At 35.5% G+C, this 18,087-nt stretch overlaps 2 protein-coding genes across 2 annotated transcripts in view; both read left to right on the top strand.

Moving 5' to 3' along the window:
• Positions 1-1,705: 1,705 nt before the first annotated feature.
• Positions 1,706-18,087, top strand: part of LOC120634905 (cuticle protein 18.6-like) — a 52,398-nt gene continuing 36,016 nt past the window's right edge. The window contains exons 1-2 of the mRNA XM_039905784.1: positions 1,706-1,761; positions 15,773-15,806. Of these exons, the coding sequence (XP_039761718.1) occupies positions 15,786-15,806 (21 nt within the window). The 5' untranslated portion in view covers positions 1,706-1,761; positions 15,773-15,785. The remainder of the gene's footprint in view (positions 1,762-15,772; positions 15,807-18,087) is intronic.
• Positions 12,996-14,655, top strand: LOC120634904. Its single transcript, XM_039905783.1, has 2 exons — positions 12,996-13,177; positions 13,284-14,655. The coding sequence occupies exons 1-2, from the start codon at positions 13,139-13,141 to the stop codon at positions 14,619-14,621; spliced, it is 1,377 nt and encodes a 458-aa protein (XP_039761717.1). The 5' UTR covers positions 12,996-13,138; the 3' UTR covers positions 14,622-14,655.

The raw sequence follows: 18,087 nt of genomic DNA, 5'->3' as shown, positions 1-18,087 counted from the left end.
AAGTTTCCGGTCCCAGATTCCCGGCATGAGCTATTAGGGAATTGTCTGGTCTGGAGGGAGGCTTTGGCCGTGACTAGTTACCAACGTAGCGACTGTACGGGAGCTACAGTGATACGCTCGACCGTAACAATGGGAAGATCTTCCTCCGAGCGGGTCATCATTCATTCTTTTTTTTTTTGCTTTTTCGGATGGACATTTGCCGATAACCACCTGAGGGGTTGCTACGGCGTCACCGGGGGAGTGTGGCGAGCGCGAAAGCTCGCCATGAGAAGAGCCCCAGGGCTCGACGACATCGGGGGGGAGAGTGGGAGACGTCGACCCGAGGGTGCCTCCTGCGAGGACTCGGACCTCGGCTCGGTTCGACGTTAATCTGACTGTTGGTGGACTTTTGCACTTATCATTGTTTAGTCCGAACGCCCCCGTGACCGTGGTAAGGATCCACGTCCGGATGACGTCCGAAATTTTTTATTATTAATATGTGCATTTCCATTCAGTTTTATTGTATATTTATTGCTTTTAGTTTTACCCTACGCCGTATGCATGAATATTGAAATTTGGCATTGGTGTGAATATTGGCATTTAAAGTTAAAAAAAAACTTCCTGTAAAAGCTTTTTTTAAACTACCTTTGGATAAAATTAGTTATTCATTCAACGAAAATTTTATATTTTTTTAATTAATAAATATATTACTACAATATACACATCGCCATCTAGACCTAAAGTAAGCGTAGCTTGTGTTATGGGTACTGAGACGACTGATGAATATTTTTTTTTATGAATAATATACAAAATACATATAATATACATATAAACACCCAGACACTGAAGAACTTTCATGTTCATCACACAAACATTTTCCAGTTGTGGGAATCGAACCCACGGCCTTGGAGTCCAAGGCCGCTACAAACTGCGCAAATCGGCCGTCAAAAACCAACAATATCCGAATGAAATCTTTAAATGAATGAATCTCTAGATGACTCTCAATAAGTTCAAAGTTTATATGAAACGTAAGTTCGATAAAATTCATAAAAAAAAGTGGGTGAGAGTTGCTCTAACTTCATAGTTAGCTATGAAGTTAGAGCAACTCCCACGTGTTTAAAGAGATTCTTAATTTTTATAGAGCTTACACCCGCCACGCTTCTACAGGTGAACCACTTTAAATTTTTCGCAAGTGCCTATAAAGCAGGCATTAAATTAAATGAAATTTGAATTTGAATTCGATTATAGTCTTTTAACTTTTTGAGAGAGATTTATTATTATTATAGAGCTTACACCCGCCACGCTGCTACCGGTGAACCACTTTAAATATTTCGCAAGTGCCTATAAAGTAGGCCTTGATATAAATGAAATTTAAATTTGAATTCGATTATAATCTTTTTACATTTAGAGAGAGATTCTTTATTATTATAGAGCTTACACCCGCCACGCTGCTACCGGTGAACCACTTTAAATTTTTCGCAAGTGCCTATAAAGTAGGACTTAATATAATTGAAATTTGAATTTGAATTCGGTTATAAACTTTGGACTTTTTGGAAAAGATTCTTAATTTTTATAGAGCTTACACCCGCCACGCTGTTACCGGTAAACTACATTAAAGAAACGCGATCAAAAAACCCCGGAAGCGGTCCCCTCTATGCACATCCTTGTCAAAGTCGCAGGACCATAGTATAAAAGATACGTTCGCCTTTCTCGCCGCCAGTCGACCCTCGCGTAGTGCGGTGCTAGTGAGTGAATGTGTTTAGTGCCGGGTTCTGTATAAAGGTGAAGATTTTTTTTTTTAATTTAGTGTAGTGTAAGTAAGGGATGTATAGATGTGTTGTGAATGATCTCGTATGAAAGTGATGTGTTGATTTATTTTAAAAGAAAACTATAGCAGAAAGGAAATCTTTGAAATAATTTGGGTGGCAAATTTGAATCAGTTTATTTTTATTTTAATATTTAAAATATTGATTTATGGATAAAAATAGAACAGAGACAAAAGAATATGGAATACTTTATAATTCAGTGGGGTGGAAATTCAGAGGTAACTTTGAATCACTTTGTTTTTATTGTTTTAATACTTTAATTATTTTATAAATTTACGGAGGAAAAGTAGTAATTATTTATTTGTTCACATTAAATAAAATAATTTAATGAGAAAAATAGAAGAGTGAAAATAAATTTGTAAACTTTTTAAGAAATGGGGTTAAAATTAACTCTGAATATTTTTGTATTATTCGAATAAATATTTTTATTTTCTTGTAAGTTATATAATTTATTTATTTATTTATTGTTATTAGGTACACAAAACAGGTAATAACCAAAAGGTAGATCTAAATATAAATATCAACAAGTTTTGTTTTAAGCTACAACCCAAAGTATGTGTACACAACTTGGAATTAAATTAAACAAAAAGTAAAAATAAAATTAAAGTTGAAACAGAAAATAAACACAAAAAATAATATATATATATATAGATATAATTTATAATCCCTTAAGTTATGTGGAATAGTGCTTAATAATTTGATTTTTAAAAATATTTATCCATTTGTTAGTTATTTATTGAGAAAAATAGAAAATAAATTTGTAAACTTTTTAAGAAGTGGGGTCAAAGTTAACTCTTTTAAAGTCAGTTTTTATTATTTAAATAAATATTTTAATTCTCTTTTATATTAATAATAAGTATCACACTTAAACTAAATTATGGTTTAGGGTAAATAAATGACTTTTTTGATTTTAATGAACTGATTTTATATTCACATGTAAATGTTTATAAAATGGGAAAATTCCTATTAAAACTCGACTGGTAGCTTAGTTAGGGCGTGAAGGTAGAACAAACAAACAAACACACTTTAGCATTTATGATATTACTTAGTAAGTATAAAAAGGGTAGGTTAATTAATTCATCATCACCATATCAACCCATTACTGGCCACAATGAGAAGGGGTTAACGTTGTAGTCCACCACGCTGGCCCAGTGCGGATTGGTGGACTCCACACACCTTTGAGAACATTATGGAGAACTCTCAAGCATTCAAGTTTCCACGCGACGTTTTCCTTCACTGTTGAAGCATGTAAGATTTAAATTGCTTAAAACGCACATAACTTAGGAAAGTTAGAGTGCTGGGATTCGAACTCAGCCCCCCGAAAGTGAATTCGACGTCCTACCCACTCGGCTATCACCGCGTTTGGTTAAGTTATTATTGTAGTGCATTTATTCAATGTATAATATTAAAATGAAACTAGTGTAATACTTTATGCTTGCCTAATAGCAATGAGAGGTTGGATGTAAATTAGAATTCAACGCGAGTGCGGTGCTTCAATTCATTAACTTGAATTAAACCGCATTTTAACCACAGTTTAGTAACGTTTCTGAACGTTGCCGAACTGAATGATAATTAGCCAAGAATTTTTCAATATCTACACTATTTTCATAACAAAATGGTGCAAAGAAGATAATCGTTTTTGTATGTTACGGTTAAAATCACGACGATTCAAACTATAATATGTTCCCCGCTCATCGCCAGTTCACTTCATGATTCGTTGAGTACCAAAAGTATAACTTCGAAATATCTACGAAAGTTAATTGTTAGGTTCTTTTAACAACGTCATTATCATCATATAAACCCAACTGGGCCACTACAGGGCACGGGTTTCCTCCCAAAATTAGAAGGAGTTAAGGCCGTAGTCCACCTTGTTGGTCCAGTGCGGATTGGTGGACTCCACACACCTTTGAGAACGTTATGGAGAACTTTTAGGCATGCAGGATTCCTCATAATGTTTTCCTTCACCATTGAAGTAAGTGATATTTTAATTGCTTAAAACTCACGTAACTTAAAAATTTTAGAGGTGGCCGGGATTTGAACTCTCCCCCCGAAAGTGAAGTGTAAGTCCCACCCATTGGGCTATCACCGCTATTTTATCAACGTATACTACAAAAATATGAATGGGTTCACCATCATCAGCCTAACCTCTCATTGCTGGACACAAGCTCATAGGAGAGACGTTTTAGTGCGAATACCCACCACGCTAATCCATTTCAAGTTGGTGGGTTATCAATGCCTGTCAAAAATACAACAGAACTGACCTCACCGAATTAAGACCTTTTTAAATCGCTTTAATGCTTAATTAATTACTGCTGGCGCTTAGCCAGCAGTGCCTAGCACAAGCAGAAGAAAAAAAAAACGTGTGTGTACTTATGTACACGCGTAAGAAGTTATACTTCTTAGGCGTAGCAAGATAAACATCAAAAATCAAACATTTTAACTTTTGTCTTATTCTACGTTTGTAGAAAAAACGATACTAACAATAGAAAAAAGTTATTCAATACATTGAAAGTTTATATTAGTTTCATTCAACATTGTAATTTGGGATTATTGTAAAATTGAATCAATGAAATCACCGGAATGAGCCCAAAGACTTTGACAATTGAAAATATACACTGTAAAACCTTTTTTTGGAAAACTAAAATGTTGAGTATAGCTAACTTCAGGGTGTCGGATTTTTGACACGGTGCGCGCGCGTCATAAAAATTTACTCTCATCATTTTTCCCTAACGCGCCAAAAGAAGTATAACTTCAAAAATTATATCCCCCGATTATATCCCCTGACAAGGGATATAACTAACGTGTCCACCTGCTAAAGCACGGGAACATGGAATAGGAGAAGTTTACCCCCGTTTATTATTACATATATATTATTTGGATATTATTTCCACTTGTGCGCCAGTGCTCTGAGAGTTGATAAAGCAGGAGGAGGTACATTTTTATTCTTCCCCGGGGAGATAATTGTCTCCTGCCCATGCTAGCCGTGCTGCTAAAATCTCCACCCTAGATTCAGGGTTATATATCACTGTATTAAATATACAACTAACACTTAGGTAATAACTAGAGTTCTAAAGATGTATCTTAAGTAATTATATGCAGTAACAACATTTAACAAACTGTGAGGTTACCTACTGAAACTGCAGCGTGGGACTGTGTCGAAACGAGAAGAATTGTAAATGATGCTTTGTTTACCCAACTGCGGGGAAAGAGTGTTTTGTTTACTAGTAAAATTATTTATAAATAAAATAAATAAATATACTACGACAATACACACATCGCCATCTAGCCCCAAAGTAAGCGCAGCTTGTGTTATGGGTAGTACGATGACTGATGAATATTTTTATGAATAATATACATAAAATACTTATAATATACAGATAAACACCCAGACACTGAAAAACATTCGTGTTCATCACACAAACATTTTCCAGTCGTGGGAAATGTTTGTGTCACGGCCTTTGACTCCGAAAGCAGGGTCGCTGCAAACTGCGCCAATGGGCCGCCTAATTTATTTATTTATTTCAGCCTTATAAATTACCTAAGCTTAACTTATACAACTACAGTTAGTTATGTGCTGCTTAATTTATTATTCTAACTACTTCTTTCTCACGAACCACGGTTAGGCTCATTTTTGGGACAGCTGTATCGTACTTAAACTGCACTTAGGTCTCAGGCGTCTGTCGATGGTACTCAGTTTCATCAAATCTCGATTCTAAGCCACTTAAGAATAAGGTCTAAAGTCTAACAACAATCTGAGCGTAACAGTCTTGGTGAAATGAAAATAATATAGCTACTCGTAGCTTTTAATATTGCATTCGTTTTGAGAAGTTAAACAAAAACTATATTCAAGTTAAAAATAGTTGAAAAATCCAAAAGTGCATGCCTCAAAATCTCATTCATTACAATAAAATTGAGATTATCTGTAAATAATAATTAAATTACAATGTGCTTCTATTCCTCAAAATACTGAATCCTGTAAAAAAAAACAACTCAATAAGTGAAGTATTTCGCTCGTTATCGTGACAACGAGATACGGAATCCGCACATACAGACACACAGACGTCCAAGACAGAACTTTTTTAAACAATTTTTTAATTACTTTAAATAATGAAAAGAGATTTAAAAATATCATGAGTGTTAAAAATATTGTTTGTTCTCAACATTTGTCTATTTATATTCACTTAAAAAGCAGTAAAGAATAAAAAAAAGTTACATTTTAAGTTGGAGAATCACTCGGTGTGCGTACTGATAGTAATACCAACCTCAACGCTTCGCTTATGAGGCGTGCAAAACAGCCAAACCGTTTTCGTGTGATTTACAATATAAATGATCCTACAGACAGTATGTATAGTATTTCTATCCCACGAATAGCATTAACTATGAAGAAGCGGTGATAGTTTAGTGGGTAGGACTCCGGCTTTCCGTTCGGAGACCGAGTTCGATGCCGGCACGCACCACTGACTTTTCAGAGTTATGTGCGATCTTAATAAAAGCGAAGTAGTTTTAACGGTGGAGAAAAACATCGCGAGGAAACCTGTATGCCTGGAGTTCTCTTTAATGTTCTCAACGGCTTGAGAGGTCTACCGCACATGGGCAGCGTGTTAGGCTATGGCATAAAACCTTCTCATTCCGAGAGGAGACCCGTGTCACTTACTTACTTCAACGGTGAAGGCAGTGGCGTGCAGTGGGTTTCTTACCAGGGTATGCATACGGTAGGAAAATTGCGTAAAACAGCAAAATCCTTTTCCTATACGAGCTATATATAAATTTTAGGGTAAGCAGAGCTTTTGCGCATGTATGAAGTGCACGCCACTGGGTGAAGGAAAACATCGCGAGGAAACCTGCATGCCTGAGAGTTCTCCATAATGTTCTCAAAGGTGTGTGGAGTCCACCAATCCACACTGGGCCAGCGTGGTGGGCCTTAACCGCTTGTCATTGTGGGAGGATACCCGTGCTCTGTAGTGGGTCGGTAATGGGTGGATATGATGATGAATATAAATCCTAAGTACTTTACCCTACCTACGCGACATTGTACCGTCGGTACAATGTCGCGTAAAAACTGATAAGGGTTTGAATACTACACGGGCTATAGCCCGTTACCATCTGGCGATGTATTGTTTTAGGTTATTTATGAGGTTTTTTGAGATTTACTCGGACAAACAGACATACATACAAACATGTTTTAAAATAAATAAATATACTACAACAATACAGACAACGCCATCTAGTCCTAAAGTAAGCGTAGCTTGTGTTATGGGTACTAAAATGACTGATGAGAATTTTTATGAATAATATACATAAATACTTACAATAGGTACAGATAAACACCCAGATACTGAAAAACATTTATGTTAATAACACAAACATTTTCCAGTTGTGGGAATCGAACCCACGGCCTTAGACTCGGAAAGCAGGGTCGCTGCTCGCTGCGCAAATCGGCCGTTAAATTATTCTTCAAATAATCACATGAACATTCTTATTAAATGTATTTGTATACATGTGTCGTGACTTTATGAATGGAGCATTAAATTGTTCCATAATAATTTGATATGCTAATTAACCGATTCTTTGTTTTTTATATCGATCACACGTTTCCTTGATTATAAAACTAGTTATTCTGTAGTAAACAAAGCCCTTACTGTATTTACTGTCAACATCCTCAACCTATTATGGGCCAACTAAAAGGCACAGGTCTCCTCCCAGAAAGAGAAGGGTTTCGTCTACCCCGCTGGCCAAGTACGGATTGGTAGACCACATGTCCTTCAGAACGTTACGGAGAACTCTCAGACATGCAGGTTTCCTCACGATGTTTTAATAATATAAAGAACTAGCTGACCCCAGCGCCATCTGTCGGGCTGATTTGTGTATCTAAACCATCCAGGGTACCACCCAAACGCATTTGGAAAAATTCATTCAAATCGGTTCAGCCGTCTAGGAGGAGTTCAGTGATATACTGCGTGTGTATGACAAGAAATATATATATAAAGATAAAGATTTTTATTAGAGGCATATAAACCCATATATCAGCTTTTATATACAAATAAATCTATAATTAAATGTATACATTAAAACTTACATCTAACTGAAATAGTTAATAAATTAATAATAGTTTTCTATCATCGTTTAAAGCGAGTGATATTTAAATTGCTTATGTACCGTGATAGTGATCGACCATTCATCCATGGGAGTTCTATATATGGGCAATTTTTGTGAAAACTTCGTTAGCGCGATGCAGGATTTTAGTGGCGCCATCTAGTTTGGTAATGGAGACCGCTACACTTAAATTAAAATCGCAAATAAGTGCATGCCGGGGCTCGAACACGGTCTCCACGAAAGGAAATGCAAAGCCTTAGCCACTAGGCTATCACCTCTTTTTACGGATTCACTGCCATTTTCTAATGAATCCTAGCTAGATCGATTTATCGCCCCCGAAACCCCCTGTATACTAAATTTCATGAAAATCGTTGGAGCAGATTCCGAGATTCTAATTATATATATATAGGTACATATCAATATATTTATCGATAAAACACGAATAAAATGACATTTGCTAAAAATGAATCCTAGCTAGATCGATTTATCACCCCCGAAACCCCCTGTATACTAAATTTCATGATGGTGTTATAAAGCTTATCACCTACACCCAGTGGCGTGCACTGAGTTTCTTACCAGGGTATGCATACAGCAGGAAAATTGCATAAAACGGCAAAAATTCTTTAATTTTAGGGTAAGCAGTGCTTTTGTGCATGTATGAGATGCACGCCCTCAGATTGATGTACACAGGGCGGCACTTTGACTTTGACGAGCTCTCATTTCCCGTAGGAATCCCGCAAAGTACCGCCTGGATGTATCCGATATCTTCTAACTTAACTCAGTATATAATATACCCACTGCAGATACTTTCGCAAGGTCATTCATTCATAAGGTCAAGTTCAATCACGAACTGAACTGCATCCATACATTCATTCATTTTTTTACATTTAAATTACTAGCGATGTGCATAATCTATAGTAATTTAATAAATTAGTTATTTTCGCCTTGAGGGTAATGAGTAATTCAAAGCTTTTTTGTATACTTAGGTAATATACAGTAAGTACCTATACTTACTGTATAGTATAGTAAGGTAGTGTTATTCAGAATCAAATTTTTTAGATATCTGAATTCTGGTATAATTTATATCCAAACGCATCCTCATGAGATGTTGACTTGATTGCTGTTCGCGGAGTATAGAAAATTAAGCTTCATTTTCATAGAAAACCCCGTGCTTTAGAGCGCAAGTTAAGCCGTCGATTCTGTTTCTTGTAACTAAATTATGATGATAATCGTTTAAGCCAACCAACCGGCCATAGAATAGAGTTATTTGTTCTAAAACCATCTCAGGAGAGTAGAGGAAGTTTAAAGTCTGCGGGTGATGACGACGATAGATTCAATATATATATTTTTTTATAACGACAATACACATCGCCATCTAGCCCCAAAGTAAGCGTAGCTTGTGTTATGGGTACTAAGATGACTGATGAATACTTTTTATGAATAATATACATAATCATCATCGCTTCGACCTTTACCCGGCTTACTACAGGGCACGAGTCTCCCCCCATAATGAGAAAGGGTTAAGGCCGTAGTCTACCAAGCTGGCCCAGTGCGGATTTAAGAACTCCACACACCTTTGAGAACATTATGTAGACTCACACGCATGCAGGTTTACTCACGATGTTTTCCTTCACTGTTGAAGCAAGCGATATTTTAATAATATAGCTTAGATAAGTTAGAGCGCGTGCTGGGACTCGAACTCAGCACCCCAGAAGTGAAGTCGAGATCCTACCCAAAGCGCTATCACCGCACATAATATACATAAATAATAATAAATAAATAAACTACAACAATACACACACCACCATCTAGCCCCAAAGTAAGCGTAGCTTGTGCTATGGGTAATAAGACGACTGATGACATTGTGAGATGGTGATAACAAAAAAAAAAAAACACCCGGCTAAGTTTGTTGTGGGCTTCTTCTTAGACCAGGACGCGTTTGGAACCCTCGTAGCTTTAGTTTTAAGTTTACGAATGTGGTTATCGCCATCATCTCACTACCGTGTTATTCTTATGTACGCATCAAAAGTGCCACCTATGGCCCATATTTTTGACTTTGACTTATGAATAATATACATAAATACTTAGAATATAAATATAAACACCCGGACACTGACAAACGTTCATGCTCATCACACAAACATTTCCCAGTTGTGGGAATCGAACCCACGGCCCTGGGCTCAGAAAGCAGGGTTGCTGCAAACTGCGCCAATCGGCTGTCAAAAACACTTATAACACATAGTACATAAATACTTATAATATACAAAGAAACACCCAGACACTGAAATACATTCACGTTGAATTTTTCACGTGCAGCTCAACGTTAAAAAGCCTTCAGTCGCCCATTTTCAAAACCGTTCCAAATTCCAGCGTAAGGTCTAAATCCCAGACTAGCCTAGAGCTATTAAACGCCACATGCCTTCATACGGCCTTCCAGCGGCTCACGAGTTTGGCATATCAACAGATAATGCAGTTAATATCATCTAGCAGCGGGGAAAATTAACTTTTAGATATTTAACATTAGCTTTTAGATCTTTAACATTAGCTTGAAAGAATGAATGAAGTACATAAAAAAAGAAAAGTATAATAGCTTATAATACGTACATTAAAAATGTAAAAATCTCCCAACTTTCAAACATGCATCGTCTACTAGTCAAGCAATTTCATTTGATACCTAAATAAAGAGGGTTGAGAAAAAAAAAATTATTCGCAATTTTATGTTGGCGGCCATCTTGGATTGGAAATGTATAATAATTTTACTTAATAAGTTGTCCTAGTGCATGTCCTGTCCTTATTACGTTAATTTTTGGTAATAAATAAATTAATAATTTAAGAACTTATAATTAAACTAAACTGTAAGATAAAATATTAAAATAATAAGTACCTACTCTTTTTACCGACGGTAGTAAAGTTTTCCATAACTTTTTTTTTCTTTGGCTTATCAATCAATCAAAAATACTTTATTGCACACAAGAAAAAAAAAAGAGAACAAAGGTACAAGTCAATTAAATTTGTGTAACAAAGACGGCCTGGCCTTATTTAGTGATTTCTTCCAGGCAACCATTATGAGGAATTGGCACACATATGAATCCTTATAGCGTATCATATATATATATATATATATATATATATGTTCAGACGTTAGAAGGCACAGACAGACGTGCAAAATCAAGCAACATCATATAGTTATCCACAAAGGATTTAACATCCTAAGGCACGTTAAATTATACTGGAAACACACCTCGAACGCATCCCGCCTCTCCCACACATCTTTGTAGGTTTCCGAACGGAAATTTTTTCTATTACTATTTACTAAGAAGCCGCTGTCCGTCAGTCTGATCGTTCATCAGTCAGCGGGCTTTATCTCATGATTAATTACAACGCCATTATCCTATTTGTAAGCAGATTGTTTTTTTTAGCTTTAAGTTATTTAAAAAAAATATAGTGTTATATCTGTCACGCTGGTACCTATTAATTCGTGTGTGAGTCCGACTCGCAGTTATAACATGATAACGACTATGACACTAGTCTAGAGTCTTATACAAGACTGCAGAGTATCGAAAATGCACCCATTTTTATAATAAAATACGGGTGTCATAAAATAAAGCACAAAGAGAAAAATTTTAATTATTTCTTGTATACTATTTATTAAATAAATAAGAATTATTGTTAAAATACTCATCAATTTAATGAAATATCTAGCATAAATAATAATATTTATAGTCATGCATATTTTAATTATTTACCCACTTTATAAAATTACTGTAACAATTATATCTTAATATATATAAATCTCCTGTCACGATGTTTGTCCGCGATGGACTCCTAAACTACTTAAGCGATTTTAAATTAAATTGGCACACCGTGAGCAGTCTGCTCCAACTTAAGAGATAGGATAGCTTAGATCTTTAATTATAGTCGCAATTTTATTTTATTGTAAATTATTTGTCTATAATTAATTGACAGTCACATGTTACATATATATATATACTACTATAGTCATTTAAGGCTTAGCGATACTGAATACTTTAAAAACAAAATCAAACGCAGACGAAGTCGCGGGCAACAGCTAGTTTTATATATAACTAAAATTCTATAACACATTAAATAAATAAATAAATAAATATAATTCTATAACACATTTCAACTAACACATCACGTGCAATATTATTCATCTTTAAAACAGCAATGGAACTCCGTTTGTTTATTTACTCAAGTACACATTTATTTACGTGCTAAAACCCAATATGCTATAAACATGAAATGATGCTATATATATATATATATATATATATATACCATCATTTTGGACGTGTGGTAAATGAATTTTATATATATATATATTAATTATATATAATTAATTTATTTCCCATATAAAACACCATTACAGGATATTTTCAAATTCAAATTCAAAATTTCTTAATTCATGTAGGCCTATCAGACGCACTTATGAAGCGTTCATACATATTTGTTTACATAATTGTAAGGATAAGATAATTGAACCTGGAGTAGGTTTTTATAGGTAGGTATAGTGTAGCCGAGAAATGTATATATTCCTGTACTAATTGTAAAATACACGTCGCTTGGCGTGTTACATGTGTGCTGCCATCCTTACCGTTTTCATAAGAGCATTAAACTTTACGACCGGGATATCATAAAGATCCGCCGCATTACAAAGTTTAATTTAGTACTGCACTTTGCCCTTTATTTTAATGTAAAACTATAAAGAAACGATAATTTTAAGTTCGTAAAAACTCGCCTTTCTTTTAACCGCACTGTTATCTGTTGCACACAATTCAATTCAATCTATAGAAGAATTTATTTTACCATGCAAACGAATTCAAAGCATTCTAAGTGTTTTCTTATGACGACCACATTGTAAGTAAAAGACCGACACGCGCATAATACCTAATCAAGTGACAGGAGTCACATGATTTTAATTTTGCATGTGGCTGCATTTGATTACTTTCAGTAAAAACTATGGCAGTAGTTTACTCAAAAATTATAAAGTTTTCGGTTTCACAGATAAGTCTCAGAGACAGTACATAATGTAACTCTAAAGCCTGTGAACTTTTATTTCGGTTGTCATTAGATACTTCAACTCAGTTGTGCGCGCGGCCCTATGTGTGCGTGCGCTTGTAAATATACAACTTTCATTCGTGTGGCAGTGACGCGGCAGTCGTCGTTCGAGCAAGACGTGTTCCTATCGCTTTTTCTTACGGGTACAGTCGTTTACGAAAATGTCTAGTTCTTCACGGAAAAAATGTTTAAGGAGTCAGGTAAATATTTTTTATTTTTAAATTTAGATGTAATGAATAGGTATTTATTATGATTCTATATACGAAAAAATATATCCTTGTTGACGTTTACGTATTATTGTTTTAGACTCGAGAAACCATTGCTAAGGTATACGAATTTCTGAAAATAGATGCGAGAGATATATTGGAACTAGTAAGTGATCCAGTTTGCAGTGCAAGTCCAATTTTAATATCGAAACTAAGTGAACATTTAAATAGCGTACGGAAAAGAACAGCAATGGCAGTGGGGGTATCAGAGAGAACAGTTACTAATATATTGGCTGAAGGAAAAGAATCTGACTCTAAGTTTAAATCTCCGCATAAAGACCGTAAAAAACGTTTAAAGAAGTTAGAATTAGACAACTTTAACGTTGATGTTATACGTTCCACTATTCAAAATTACCATTTAGAACATCGTGAGTTACCTACCTTGCTAAAGTTGAAAGGAATATTTCAAGATAAACTTAACTATGATGGAAGTATTTCGACTCTGCGTACAGCTTTGTTAAAGTTGGGATACAAATGGCGAAAAACTGTGGATAACAGACGTGTTATTATAGAGCGGCATGACATCCAAAAACTACGATTTTCCTACCTAAAAAATTTACTCAGATACCGTCAAGAAAATCGGTGTATCGTATATACAGATGAGAGCTATATCTTAACTAATCATGTTCAAAACAAAGGATGGGGTAATAAAGATGGACCACCTTTAAAGAGAAACCTGTCGAAAGGACAAAGAATTATCATTGTGCATGCTGGTTCAGAACAAGGTTTCGTACCTAACGCACTATTGACATACAAAGCAAATAGTGTTTCTGGTGATTACCATTCTAACATGAACGCGGAAAACTATGAAAAGTGGCTAAAAGAACGTCTAGTACCGAATCTTCCACCTAACTCTGTGGTTGTGCTTGATAATGCCTCATACCATAACGTTCAAAATGACAGAGCCCCAAATTCGAATTCCAAAAAAATAGAAATGCAGAGATGGCTGACAGAAAAAAATATAGCTTTTAATCAAGATATGAAAAAAATTGAACTGTATGATTTGATTAAAAAAAATAAAGAAAACTATATCTGTTACAAGATTGATGACATACTTCAGCGATATGGCATAAAAGTTCTTCGATTGCCACCATATCATCCTGAACTAAACCCCATAGAAAATGTGTGGGGAATTTTAAAAAATTATATTGCTTCGCGTAATGTCGACCAAAATGTGACGGAAATAATGAAACTCATAAATGAATGTTTAAGTCAAATTGATGAAGGGATGTGGGGTAATACTTGTCGACATGTACAAAAGAAAGAAGAAGAATACTATAGACATTTTGACATGGAGTCAGAATTCATAATTAACCTTGATGAGAGCAGCGAATCCGAAAATTCATCATTTGATTTTTCAAGTAGCGATTCAGAATAATGTTCAATAAATAAACATTAAATTACCAAATAACTGTTTTTTTAAAAAAAAACCCGTATATAACCCGTAAATAACTGTATTTGTATTTGTACCCGACTGTACCTCTTGTCACGCACACAAAGTCACTGTATATGTACAAGGTTTACCCACACATAGGGCCGCGCGCACAACTGAGTTGATGTATCTATATAAATATAGTTTTTTACCGCTTGAACTTCGAAAGTCTCTGCGTATATCAAGTATTTTTGGATTTCAAACTATCAATTGCTAAGTTTTTTGTTATCAATACCAAAAACTTTAGCTGGAGACCAAGGGCTTACCTTTGGTCCTAAAGCTCTAATTTACCTATGACGTCACGAGTACTGCCTAGACTCGTGACGTCTTAGACTCGTGACGTAATATAATTTGCAATTTATAGTAACAAAACCTTTAATTTCTACGAAGTATATCATATTTTTTGGATAGAGTACACACTTCTGAAAAACTTAGGGCAGTTTTTCAAAATTAGTCATCATACTTATCACGAAATGTACGTAATTTTAAATTTAATTAAATATTTCAACGGCTGACTGGCGCAGTGGGCAGTGACCCTGCTTTCTTAATCAAACGCCGTGGGTTCGATTCCCACAATTGAAAAATGTTTGTGTGATGAAGATGAATATATTTCAGTATCTTGGTGCTTATATGTATATTATGAGTATTTATGTACCTATATTATTCATAAAATTATTCATCAGCTATCTTAGTATCCATAACACAAGCTACGCTGACTTTGGGACTAGATGGCGATTTTTGTCGTAATACCCATATTTATAAAAAACAAAAATGTTACACGACGTGTTGTTGGTCGCATTGCCGTAGTAATTGCCTAAATCGGGTGTCAACTGATATACAGAATAACCCTGTTGGCCAGTACACAGTAATACAGATTGGCGGAAGAAGCCGTTACAATTATGTAAACAAATATGTATGAACGCTTCATAAGTGCCTGTGATAGGCCTACATGAATAAAGAAATTTTTAATTTGAATTTGAATTTGAAGTAAGCATGGCAGTAGGAAGTATTTCCCCGAAAGAGCTCAGTCACTAAAAGCCTTTACTACTACTAATATAATCATCAAGGTGTATTAAAATGTGTATTATGTTTTTCAGGTAGAATAGAAAAATGAACTACTCAACTAAAAAGGTATGATTTATATTTTACGACCTAGTAATACCTAAATATATTTTAATTCTATTATATTGCCCGTCTGCGTTTTTAATGTTTTTTTTACGAATCCCGTAAAAACCGTCTTATTTATACATAGATACTGTCGGTAGGGTGGAAACAAGCCGCGGCCGAAGCCAGACCAGAGAAAGTTCAGAAATTATAAATTCCCAATTGCCCCTGCCGGGAATCGAACCTGGGACCATTCATTTAAAACCACAGCGCTCACCGCTGCGCCAGCAAGGTCGTTAAAAGCTTATGATTTTTTTTTTAAATTAGTTTATAAAAACATATTTGCAAAAAAACCCAGAAGCCATTAAAAAGTTCACTTCACTTTCTTTATTATATTTTTTACGATATTTTTACGCCATTGTTACGGAATGCATGGTGATTTTTATGTGGTGCTCCAAACATTCTTGTCGAATTAAAACTGAATTATTGTGGATTACAAAGCTCCTGCGGATGGGGCGAAAGTTATTTTTGAAAATTAAAAAATTGACTGTTGTGACGTTATTCTTTAATCTTCAAGGTTAAATAAAGAATACCGGAAAAATTTTAAAGATCAAGTATATTTGAAACTAATAGTATGAAAAACAAAGCGTAGGTCTAGGCTAGTCTAAGCTCGACTGTATTTCGGTACCGCACTCTCCTTTTGTGGTAGGCCAGCTTCAAGTTCCAGGCAGTCAGAGGTTTCAGTGCTGTGCCAGCCGCAGATGTAATTATGTCTGCTAACAGGTAGTCTAAAGGCAAGGCAACTTCTTATCCCTCCGTAGTTCCTGAAATATCCATATAATAGGGCCTTTATTATTATGACTAGCACTGGTATGGCCAAGGACTGCCAGTTCAGGTTTCTAGAAAGCAAAGGCAAAAGGGGCACCTACTACCTAATTTCTACAGGCTTCGAGTTATTTTTTGATAGACAATAATGTAGGTGCTTAATTATGCTACAAGTAAATTGTAATGTAACTATGCTTGTAAATGTCTACACTTGATTTCTTATTTAAGGTCCTAAACACATAATGTAAAAAAGCTTTTACTTCTGGTAGCCTAAATACTGGCAGGTGAATTATTACCTATCTCTCTATCCTATTAAGGTCATGTATTCATCATCTCTTGCCCACTACAGTGCACAGGTCTCCGCTCAGAATGAGAATGGTTGAGACCGTGGTACACCAAGCTGGCCAAGTGCAGATTGGTAGACGTTACACGCCTTTGAGAACATTATGGAGAACTCTCAGGCATGCAGGTTTCCTCACGATGTTTTCCTGCACGCTGCACCCAGGACATGTATTAGCAAACTCTAATCATGAAATAAGAGCTCTCAAGATTCATTTATTCATGATTCGAAATTCAAAATTCATTTATTTTAAATTTTCAAGTTTGCATTGATACCTCCTTCCCTGTTCTCTGACCGCACGTCACGCCGTAGAAATAAATTCCACCCTCATCCTCTGGATGCCTGGTATTCTTCTACTGTTCGAAATACCAGATCATTTCTACCGCGCACTTGCAAATTACGGAACAATCTCCCATCTGATGTGTTTCCTCAAAAATATATTTTAAGTTTATTCAAGGGGCGGATAAACAAATTCCTTAAAAGCCGGCAACGCATCGGTGGCTCCTCGGGTGCTGCAAATGTTTATGAGCGGCGGTGATCACTTAACATCAGGTGATCCACTTGCTCGTTATCCCGCTATTAATATTTTTTTTAAAAAGTTTGAAACGTCAAGTCAGTCTGTTTGGAGTGACACTACCACCGGTTCTGAAGGCAGATTCCACCGAGAAGAGCCGGCAAGAAACTCAGCAGATTGCTCTTTTTCTAAATTAATTAAATACATCACAGGCTTTAACGGTGAAGGAAAACGTCGTGAGGAAACCTGCATGCCCGACAGTTCGCCACTTCTCCACAATGTCCTGAAATGTTCTCAAAGGCGTGTGGAGTTTACCAATCCACACTGTGCCAGCGTGGTTGACTACAACCTTAACAATTTCTCATCCTGAGTCGAATCTCTTAAGCTAAGAATTAAGTTAATTGGTTGCTTAGTAAACGCGTAAAGAAAGGACAAACAAACAAACAGACAGACTTTCTCATTTACAATATTAAGTTAGGAAGAATAAATAAATAAAATAAATAAATATACTACGACAATTCACACATCGCCATCTCGTCCCAAATTAAGCGTAGCTTGTGTTATGGGTACTTAGATAACTGATGAATATTTTTATGAATAATATACATAAATACTTATAATATGCATAT

This window comes from Pararge aegeria, chromosome 25 (genome assembly GCF_905163445.1).
Source record: "Pararge aegeria chromosome 25, ilParAegt1.1, whole genome shotgun sequence".
NCBI classification, from domain to species: domain Eukaryota; kingdom Metazoa; phylum Arthropoda; class Insecta; order Lepidoptera; family Nymphalidae; genus Pararge; species Pararge aegeria.
The sequence above is the reverse complement of the archived record's forward strand: the minus strand, read 5'-3'. Positions and strand labels throughout refer to the sequence as shown.

Bases quoted from the DNA above. Each gene is read 5' to 3' on its own strand.
- LOC120634904 (XM_039905783.1), top strand. From the start codon at position 13,139: ATGTCTAGTTCTTCACGGAAAAAATGTTTAAGGAGTCAG. The intron at 13,178-13,283 runs GTAAATATTTTT...TTATTGTTTTAG, and splicing joins AAAAATGTTTAAGGAGTCAG to ACTCGAGAAACCATTGCTAA.